Here is a 10,122-nt window from a genome sequence, read left to right as displayed (position 1 = left end):
TCCGAGTCACTTTTACAGTCAGCTTCAAAAACAAAAACAAAACAAAAAAAAGACACGAGTGTCTAAACGGGGAGAGAGAGAGAACCGCCTTTAAGAAATACTTACCTTGGTTCTCATCAATTTTAGGACTGTCCAGATCAAATCATTTTTAAATCAATCAGAAATATTTTAAACACGTACTCGCTGGCCCCCGATTTCATTATTATTCTTAAAATGCAATTTCTGTGCATTTCATTGCACCTTCCAAGAAAAAAAGTTTCATCTGTCCCCTTTTAGTTCGAAACGTTTTACGGCGTCCCGGTGGACTTTTTAACCTGCCACTGGGGCTTCTTCTTTCTATTCGGGCGCAGCTTTGTCGAGTCGAGAAAAAACAATCTGTGGAACGCAACCTTTTCACAGGGGAGGGAGAGGGAAAAAAATTGACGGAAAACTCAATGATTACATATTGAGTACAATAACATCAGATGCAAATGTGTGGGGGTCGAGTTGCAGCACGTCAGGGAAGAACAGGACAGGATGGAAAGCATGCAGGACGCAGGTCGAGGTGTACAATGAAAGTGTGGTGTAGTGGGAGGAGCTATGTAAATTAACATGTGGTGGGAGGGGCAACCTAAATTACCCCCACCCCCACCCCCCCACACGCATTTGATTCTGGCCTCAATCTTTAAACCGGATCCGTCGCCACTGAATGGAGGCGACTATTTGGGACGGTAAAACTGGCCTTTGCTAAGCGGTTAGCAATAGCGCGCTAGCAATTATCAATTTAGGAAAAAACGACAAACGCAAACTGCCTCTCATGTCACTCATAGGTCGCACTCCACTGATTGTGTATGACACGTTTGTCCCAGGTGTCTGGGCATTTCGGCGGGGCTTGGACTGACCCGTTTTTTAAAGCATACACACATATGTAAAAGCCCCCCCCACCCCCACCCCCCGAGCAGATTTTATCAGCTTTTTGTGCATCGTCGATTTCCACCGTGTCAAACGACTTTTTTCCTCAATATTCTTTTCCACATTTCGATGAAATGTCACCAAATCCACTTGAAAAGTATCTTTATTTACAAAGTGTGCATCAACCCTCAAATAAGGTACGAACGGCAAAGGTCAAATGTCACAAGCAAGTTTTGCCATTTTGCGCCCGAGACCTAGTTTCTGGCGCCCCCCTACTGGACACTTGTCCCAATAGCATCTATTTCACTCTTTTTTTTTTTTTTTAGTTGGACTGATCTCCACAAATGCCAATTAAAATAAGAAGAATAAAAAACCCGCAGCACTTTGCTCATAATTAACATGATGTTTTAATAAATATTCTTGCGCTATGGAACAAAAGACGCCGCTGGGATTTGAACCGAAGAGATAGTCCAACCCACGGTGACTCGGCGCCGTGGATTTGAAGGTGGGTCGTGTTTTGGTGGAGTCGGACGTCATCCAGTTGCTTTGCTTTGCTTTCCTTTTCTTGTCTTTTAAATAAATAAAAACCATCCGGCGACTTTGCCCCGTTCAAAGTTCACCGGGTCGCGACCTCCCAGCGACCTTCACGCCGCTCCGCTCATGATGGACAGGAACTCCTCCTGGTTGACTGTCGGACGGACAAACGCACGCCGTCACTTCCCGTCAAGGTGCGCCGTGTCGCCGCATTCAGCCGGCGAAAAATGCGACATTTTGACGGCCACCCTGCGCTACGGTTTGCGTTGGGACCGCCCAAGCGATATGCCAAACCCGTGAAGTGGCAGACGAAATCGGGCAACGGAGGCCTGGATTGATCGGGTCAGCCCCGACGAGCTTAACATTGACACGCAATCGCGCCCGCACACAAGTCGAGCCAGGAGATTTTCAGACGCGGGTAGGCGGCGACTTACTTTCGCCGTCCCCGTCGCCGTCGAAGGCGTCGATCATGCTGCGCAGTTCTTCGTCGCTGGCGTTCTCGCCGAGTTCCCGGGCCACGCGCTTCAGGTTCCTCAGGCTGATGGTTCCCGACTCGTCGTCGTCGAAAAGCCGGAAGGCCTTCAGGATCTCCTCCTTGGGGTCGCGCTCCAGGATCAGCTCGCTCACTGCGGGCGGGCCCAGTGGGTCGGCTCAGTGGGGCGGCGGTCCTTGAAGGGAGGGCTTACTCACCCACTTCATTGAAGTCCTCAAAGGCTATTTTGCCGCTTCCGTCCGTGTCGTAGTCCTTCAGGATCTGCGCCACGTCGGCCTTCTTCACCTCCAAGCCCAGCGCTCGCATCGCCACCTGGTGGTGGCCAATCCAAAGGAGGACAACTCAGAAGCTGGGAAATGTGCCCAAATTCGCTACCGGGAAAAGCTGGAGTGGCCCCACTAAGACGACCGGGAAAGCCGACTTGGGGTGGGAGTGGAAAACTTTGTCTTTTTTTTTTTTCTTTTAAAAGCCATTTCCCGAGTTTGACGAGGGTACCGGCTCACGTGCATAAATTGCACCGACAACCAGATGAGCAATAATCAATTCATCCATTGGCCACTCACGGACGATCAAATTCATTGACAATCGTTTGGACCGCGGGTGTCCAACTCCAGACCCCGGGGCCAAATCATTTTCTGTGGCCCGCGACAGCAAATCTTTTGCCTTAACTTTCATGATTTTTGCTCAAATTTGGAGCGAATGCAATTCAAGGTGCATTGTGCAAAAAATGCTGCGGCTGGATTCACCTCAACTTCTGCTCGCCTTTTCCATTCAAATCATACTTTTGTTTTTTTTCCCTTAAAGCGAGCCAGATCGAGTTGAACTTCTGCGGCTGTTACATTTTTTTTCAACGCGGAACGCACGCAAACACCTCCCGCCAGTTCCGACCCGTCTGAGATTTCCTTTTTCCCGGTCCTAGCAACAGAAACGTTTGACCTTCAACTCGTGGTAGTCGACGCGGTTGTCCTTGTCCGTGTCGAACAGCTCGAAGGCTTCTCGTATTTCGTGCTTCTCCTCGTCGCTGAGCTCCTTCCTCTTCTTCCGTTTGCCGCCGTCGGCGAACGCGTCGCTGCTGCTGCTGCGCAAAAGACAAAATGGCGTTTTGTTCGTCAGCTTTTGGAGGTGAACAGTTTCTGCGTCTCCTAATTTATCTGGATGGAAGGTCACCGATATTTAAAAAAAAAAAAAAAAAAAAAAGTTGCGGAAATCGAGTCCGCCGGGCGCGAGCGAGCGAGCGAGACGCCGGCTTCCCTCTGAAGTAACGGCAAACTTGATTGAAGTTTTTAGAACAGGTTCGTCGGCCATTTTCCGTACCCGGCGCGATTTCGGTTCGGGTTAACAGCGGACTTCGGGCCAGCCCGAATCTTGCTGCGCCTCCAAAACCAAAAACTGCATCCACCAAAATTCAAACCGTGCGGAAAGAGGACTGCAACCAAAGATGCGAGTTTCTATCAACACTTGAAACTTCATCCCAAGACTGCGCCAGAAGCAGACATTTCTGCGTGCCGATTTTCAGTTTCCTTGACTTTGCCATTGGAAGTCATGGCGCTCCCCTTTGACCCCAAGCAAGGATTTTGCAGTCCACTTCAGAGGGAAAAACGCAACATCCAAACGTGGTTTCAAACACACGCCGGTGCCACTTTTCCACCGGGACCGGGACCGGACCGGGACGCTTGCTCGAGTTCTTCTTCAGATTTCCTTGGCGAGGGTTCGTTCTGCACTTTGAGCCCGAGCGAGCAAATTCCTCTCAATTCACAACATCTTCCTGCAAATGCTGTGCCGGGATCCAATTGTAAAAGTTGCACGTGGTACCGGTCATGACGCCACGCCAGACACACGAAAGGCAAATGTGACGTCATTTCGCATCGACATCGAGGTGGCGCTGCGATTCGTTTGGACGTGCCAAAACCGAATCCAAACTATTCAAATTGACGAGGTTCGATTCTGCTGGCACGGCGACGACTCGCTTCCCAAAGGTTCCGGCGGAACCGAACCGCGAAGCACAAACGAGCCCCGCTAGCTTCCCGTCGTCGTGGCCTACGTTGGCGAATCGTCCGCGTCTTGGCGCCTCATCGTAACGATCCGTTCGGCGCTTGCATGGCGAGCGCAAGGCCGCCACAAGCGTCGTCCTGTCGCGTGACGTGACGACGAAGACGACGACGACATTTAATTGTGACACGTTTTTTGCTCTCGTCTACGAGCGAGCTAGCAGGCTAGGCTAACGTTAGCTTCCGTCAGCTCCAGCCACAACGTCGCCAAGTTGAACTCACCTCGACTCGCTCATGCCGGCGCCTGCGGGGACGCTCGCGGAGCCGCGTCGGGTTTGCTTAAACCTCAAACATTCTCACAAAGGATAAAAAGCACAAAACTACACCAACGTCGCCATTGAGAGCCCGAAACCTTTTGGGCCGCGCGCGGTTGCAGGCTTCCTATTGGTCGACAACTCATGACGTGACTGATTTCGAGAGCCCTGATTGGTCCGTGCCGTTGTTGTTGTTGTTGTTTATCTTGCCCAGGGAAGCGTGGATGGGAAACGTCACTGATATACAAATTTCATTTGTCTGAAATTATATGATTACCGAACGGGTATTATCGGGTAAACATATCATTATACAGAAATAGAATCTAATATTACTAGAGTGGCCTCAACAGAAGTAGCCGACAGAGGGTCCTTTTGGGGGGGGGGGGGGGGGGACTAAGGTGTTTTTTTTTTTTTTTTTTTTATGTTTCAAATGAAATGGACACTTTTGTGTTCATTCCGTGTTGGATTATGTTGACCACCACAGGGAGACCCTTTCACGATTTCAACACATGTGGACAGACATTACTCACAGCTTTATCTTTCCTATTTGGGAAAACGTTTTTTGCAGCATGTTTCTGCCGCCCCCGGTGGCGAGTCGCGACAGAGACGCACACAGGAAACGTGTGCGGCCCATTTCCTGAGACGCTCGTTGCGTTTGCTTCCCATGGGCGCTTATCGCGACCCCCCCCCCACATGTGTGCTCGCAGATAGTCGCAGGAAGCGGCATCCCAGGAAAGTCGGCGCTCTTCGCCGGCTTCCTCTTCCCGCGGCGGCAGCCGGACGAGCTTTGTAGTGATAAAAGTCAAAAAGACGTGAAGAATGGCAAAAAAAATAAATAAATAATCAGTAATCATATTTCGGGGCCTCATTTTTTGCTTGACTGGGCAAGAACTGCAAAACAAAACACATTTATGGGCCCGCCCGAGTCCGACGCCGAGGTCGAGGCCGGCGGATGATCCAATGCCGGGCGGGACACTCGCGTGTTGTCGTCACACAAATGTTGCTCAACATTTAACGCCCCGTGCCTGAATAAAACCCTCCAAATTCAGTTTTCTTTTTTGAGAAAACTGAACAACAAAAGAATGAGGACGACTGACGTCTTGTTAGGCCAAACATTCAAAGCCAACTCCAGAAGCTACCACTGTAAGCTAACACTCGAGGCTATATTGGAAAGGAACGTTGGAAGCTAACATCGATGCTAAAAGGCTAAACTGACAAGGCCGGACGCTAACGTTGAAGCGATTGCAAGCGACTTCTTTTCTATTCCTTTTTGTTTTCTCGTTCATTTTCTTCGCTTGTCAGCTTTCGTATTCCGTCGCCTCGTTCGTTGCTCGTCAGCGTTAAATCCAAGATGGCTGACCTTTTCCCGAGTTTTACTGCGGCGACCGTGAAGGTCACCGATTTTTTCCCCTTCCGGCTCGATGACTTGAGCGCTTCATCTTTTTATTGGCTCCGCCTCTTTTGGCGGTTTGGGACATTTGCAGGGCTCGGCAAAAAGACAAAACTCATTTTGTCCGACTGCAGAAGAAGAAGAAAAAAAAAAAAGAAAGCTCAAAAAAAATAAAAATATTTTGGCTCGTTGTCACGAACCTTTGATGAGGCTTTGTGGCGTTTTCCGGAATTGGTGCAAATTCAGCCCCAGAAATTTGGTGGCGATTTGGGAGGGCTTCCCAAAGCCCTCCAGATTTTGTCTGATCGCTACCGTATATGAAATTGTTCTGTTATCTGAAAGAATTTCTTTTTTTTTTTTGTTTGTGTGGGCTGAACGTTTGACGAGTTGCCGTAAAAGCAGAAAAGTGTGTTTGATTAGTAATCTAATAAAAAGCGTGTCCTCATCTTCAGTGCGTCGGCCCACCTTCACTGTTGCCGGCTCCTCCTCTTGCTCCTCTTCGCCCCCCCCTCGCTGGTTCCCTTAACACTTTTGTCTTCAGTGGCGTCTCCGCCGCCAGAGAGGTAAACGTCGGCTTCTGCACGTCCACGGCAGGTCAAAGGTGAGTTTCCATGCGTCTGCCGTCTTTCTTTGCGGCCGCCCAGCGACCCCCCCCCCACCCGCTGCCCCCTCACATGCAAATAAAGCCGAGAAGAATATTTGCAATTTTGAATCCACTTTCCGATTTTTGATAGCAAGACGGATAACGTGGAAATGTTGCGCATGAACGGTGTGAGTTGCGGTGGGGGGGGGGGGCCTTCTCTCTTTTCTTTTGCTTTCTTTTTTCAATTTCTGAACGAATAACCACAAGAAAGCGGCGGCCCACGACCACTCCGCATCTTGCCGCGAGAATTCATCGGAGGGTCCCGTCTAATTCAGTCCAGCCAGGATCCACCCGGTCCCTTCGGGTCCACGGACTTTGAGCTCAGTCTCATTTAGTCCACTCCGGCCTGTCGAGTGCAGTCCAGTCGATCCTGCTCGCCTCTCGTGGATTTCGGTCCAATACGGTCTAAACTCGACGAGTTCAGTCCAAATCCAACTCCGGCCAAATTCAGTCTTGGCTCGCCTAGTCCGGTCCGTTTTAGCCGAGCGTAGGCCGGTCTCGTTCATCTCGGCTCTCGCGGGGCAGGAGGCGGGCTGCCCTCCGAACCGGTCGCCGGCCGATGGCGGGCCGCGTGGCGACAGATGACGGTCGCGCTCACAATCACACTTTGAGGGGCAATTTGCAAATTTGCGTTTTAGCTTGGAGATGTGGGAGGAAATTAATCAAAGAAAAACAAGAGAAACGTCACAAACTCCACACAGGCACGCTCGGGATTCGAACCTCCGACGCTGCGTCCGGTGTAGCAGAAGGACACAATCGTGTGTCCTTCCCGGCTGAAGCGTTCTTCTCCTTATTTGGTTTCTTTTAGTCGTCAAGTTTACTTTGAGTGTTCTTCCAAAAAAAAAAAACAAAAAAAAAAACGGCGGCCTCGATCGTGAAGTCGCGTTCATCGTGTGCGCGTGCGCCACCTGGCGTCAACGACAACAAATGACGCTCGAGCACGGCCATGTTTGTGTTTTTGTTATCGTTTGTGTGGATGTGTGTACTTTTGCGCGCGTGTTTCTGAAAGTGTTTGTCTGTTTTGCTGCGTGTGCCTTTGGGGGGGCTGCGTGGAGGGAAAAAAACGAAAAAAAAAAACACTACTACTGGTACTCTCGGCAACCACGCGCCACCTGCAGGCCAAGAGAAGTAACGCGGCAAGGGAAAAGTTGGCGGTCCTCATCAAACGAGCCAAGTGCAATTTTGTCTTTTTTGTGCAGCGATGACGATCGGTGCGATTCCTGCGCTGATCTTGGCGTTGACGACGCTGAGCGCCGCCGACGGCTCCCGATCTCGTCGTCGCGAGCCCGAAGTTTCCAGAAGCGTCCGCGTGACGGGTGAGGCGCGACCCCGCGGCGACCCCGGCCGGCCGCGTGGGGCCCTCGAGAAAAATCAACGCACGTCGACTCGACTGTGATCAGAATTGATGCTCGCTTGCTTAACGTCGGCGTTCGTGTGGCGGAGATCCCAGGAGGGGAAAAAAAAAAGATGTTGTCAACAGCCGAAACATCGATAAGCACATTTGCGATCCAAAATGGAAAGTTGATCAGTATTTAGACATTGTTGGAAGTGTTGATGCAAATGATTTGCTTCAGCGGGCCACAGAAAATGAAGCGCTGGGCCGGATTTGGCCCCCGGGCCTCGAGTGTGACTCCTTAAAAGCAACGGGTCGTCGAACAAAAATGGAAAAACGAAACAAAACGAACGAAAAAAAACAAAAACGTCAACTCACGCAGACACAAAGAATTAGTGCACCTTATTGAGCATTTGCAAGCTCCTCCTTCAGCCATGGTGTCAGTTGCGCTGCCCCCAGGGGGCGAGGGCAGGCGCGACGCCCGCTGGATTCAAGTCAAAAAAGCGACTCCGTACTCGTCCTCCGCTTGTAACGCGAGAGCTTTGTGTCCCATCCGCGTGTGTTCTGGGCCGGCAGAAAACGCTCCCTCGCTGTCGGCGACGTCGCAGCCGTCCCGCGTGCTGTCGCGGCGCGGCGCCGACGCCGCCTTGCCGTGCGCCGTCCACAGGGACCGATCGCCGGCGCTCACCCCGAAGATGAGGATCAAGTGGACCAAGCTGACATCCGACTTCCTGACGGAGGTTCCGTTGTTGCCAAACGCCGCCGCGTTGTCGGCGTCTGCTCGGGTGACCAGGAGGTGGCGTCTGACCGCAGGTGGACGTCCTGGCCGCCGTGGGTTCCCGCGAGAGGAGCTACGGCCGCTTCCGCGGCCGCGTCAGGCTGCGAGGCTCCTCCCCCCGGGACGCGTCGCTGCTCATCCGTGACGTCGCGCTGGACGATTACGGGAGATACAAGTGCGAGGTCGTCGACGGCCTGGAGGACGCCGCGGCGCTGGTGTCGCTGGACCTGGAAGGTGAGCCGTTCCCTAACTCGGGCCGAAATGACGGAAACGTTGGCAGTTATTTGGGGGATCCCTGGAAACGGCTCAAACCAGCCCCGATTGGCCGCTTCAAAGCAAAAACGTTTCAGGTCAGGGGCGGCTTCGGGTCAGCGTTTTTTTCCGTATCGAAACGAATCTCCGGGCCCGTCCCAGGCGTGGTGTTCCCGTACTTTCCCCGCACGGGTCGCTACAAGCTCACGTTCCGAGACGCCGAGCGGGCCTGCCGGGAGCAGGACGGCGCCGTGGCGTCGCCGGAGCAGCTGCGGCGGGCCTGGCGAGGGGGCCTGAACTGGTGCAACGCCGGCTGGCTGAGCGACGGCTCCGTGCGCTACCCCGTGACCTCCCCCAGGGAGCCCTGCGGCGGCGGGAAGGCGCCGCCGGGCGTGCGGAGCTACGGGCCGGGGGACAAAGACAAGGACCGCTACGACGTCTTCTGCTTCACGTCGCACTTCAAAGGTGAGCAAAGTGCGAGTTTGGTAACAGGGGGCGAAGGCCTCCGGGCCAGCAGGGGGCCACGCGGGACAAAGCGGGTCCCACATTAATCCGAAAGGCGAGATTTTATGCAGCCGTAACGGCAAAAAAAAAAAAAAGGCGACACGAGGAACACCGTCGCCACGTAAACCAAACGGGACATCGTCGGGGACATTTGGGCTCAAAATGCGACAGCGCCACACACCGTACCGGACCGTACGGGTCACACTGAGGGACAAAAGGACTCAAATTCAAATTCGACAATGAATTCTAAAACAAGTGAACCATTTCAAAAGTGACTTTCACGTGACACCAAGCCGAACGTACATCAAGCTTCTGCTGTGCCCGCTCCAGGTGAATTCTACTTCCTGCCGCACGCGGCCAAGCTGACGTTCGCCGAGGCGGCGGCGGCGTGCGAGCGGGACGGCGCCCGCCTGGCCAAGGTGGGCCAAATGTACGCCGCCTGGAAGCTGGCAGGCTACGACCGCTGCGACGCCGGCTGGCTCCACGACGCCAGCGTCCGCTACCCTATCGCCAGGCCCCGCCCCCGGTGCGGCCCCGACGGTCCGGTCGTCGGCTTCGTCGGCTTCCCCGACGAGGAGCGCCAGCGCTTCGGCGTCTACTGCTTCAGGGGGGGGCACTGAGGAACGCACCCGCGAGCAGAAAAACGCACAAACGCAGATCGCTTCTGCCTGACGCCGCCCCCCCCCCCCCCACCCACCCGAAAAACGTTTTTCTTGTTGTTATTTTGGGTTGTCATCACGCAGCCAATCAGTGAGAAGAAATGTCAAAGGTCAAAGTTTCTGGTGAATAAAAACGCAAGCGGGACAGAATCGGGCCTCATCCTGACCTAAGATAAGTTCCGGTAAAATACGACAAGATTGGTCACGCTCGCAAAAATGGAGGCGTCAGAGCCCGCCGGGGGCGAAGCAAACGGGAGCGGTCGCCAGTCCCGATAGCCGCGGGATGAGCGGGACGGCATCCTTTTCCAATTCGGCCTTTTTTGCCTGTTACTTCCTGCCAAAA

At 53.1% G+C, this 10,122-nt stretch overlaps 2 protein-coding genes across 7 annotated transcripts; one reads left to right on the top strand and one right to left on the bottom strand.

Moving 5' to 3' along the window:
- Nucleotides 1-1,036: 1,036 nt before the first annotated feature.
- cetn3 (centrin 3) lies at nucleotides 1,037-4,359 on the bottom strand. Of its 5 annotated transcripts, none has more exons than XM_061801520.1 (5): nucleotides 4,189-4,359; nucleotides 2,855-2,996; nucleotides 2,116-2,230; nucleotides 1,860-2,051; nucleotides 1,037-1,579 (listed from the first exon to the last, which is right to left on the bottom strand). In XM_061801520.1, the coding sequence occupies exons 1-5, from the start codon at nucleotides 4,200-4,202 to the stop codon at nucleotides 1,536-1,538; spliced, it is 507 nt and encodes a 168-aa protein (XP_061657504.1). In that variant the 5' UTR covers nucleotides 4,203-4,359; the 3' UTR covers nucleotides 1,037-1,535. The 5 variants fall into 5 exon arrangements, with proteins under 5 accessions (XP_061657504.1, XP_061657502.1, XP_061657503.1 ...); XM_061801518.1 differs by lacking the exon at nucleotides 4,189-4,359 and adding an exon at nucleotides 3,960-4,111; XM_061801519.1 differs by lacking the exon at nucleotides 4,189-4,359 and adding an exon at nucleotides 3,960-4,006 and having other exon boundaries at nucleotides 2,855-2,993.
- Nucleotides 4,360-6,131: 1,772 nt separating this feature from the next.
- LOC133490883 (hyaluronan and proteoglycan link protein 1-like) lies at nucleotides 6,132-10,108 on the top strand. Of its 2 annotated transcripts, XM_061801506.1 has the most exons (6): nucleotides 6,132-6,211; nucleotides 7,453-7,569; nucleotides 8,163-8,326; nucleotides 8,400-8,598; nucleotides 8,779-9,081; nucleotides 9,451-10,108. In XM_061801506.1, the coding sequence occupies exons 2-6, from the start codon at nucleotides 7,455-7,457 to the stop codon at nucleotides 9,738-9,740; spliced, it is 1,071 nt and encodes a 356-aa protein (XP_061657490.1). In that variant the 5' UTR covers nucleotides 6,132-6,211; nucleotides 7,453-7,454; the 3' UTR covers nucleotides 9,741-10,108. The 2 variants fall into 2 exon arrangements, with proteins under 2 accessions (XP_061657490.1, XP_061657489.1); XM_061801505.1 differs by having other exon boundaries at nucleotides 8,400-9,081.
- Nucleotides 10,109-10,122: the final 14 nt, after the last annotated feature.

Source organism: Syngnathoides biaculeatus, chromosome 17 (genome assembly GCF_019802595.1).
Source record: "Syngnathoides biaculeatus isolate LvHL_M chromosome 17, ASM1980259v1, whole genome shotgun sequence".
Lineage (NCBI taxonomy): Eukaryota > Metazoa > Chordata > Actinopteri > Syngnathiformes > Syngnathidae > Syngnathoides > Syngnathoides biaculeatus.
This window is presented reverse-complemented; position numbering and strand designations above follow the sequence as displayed.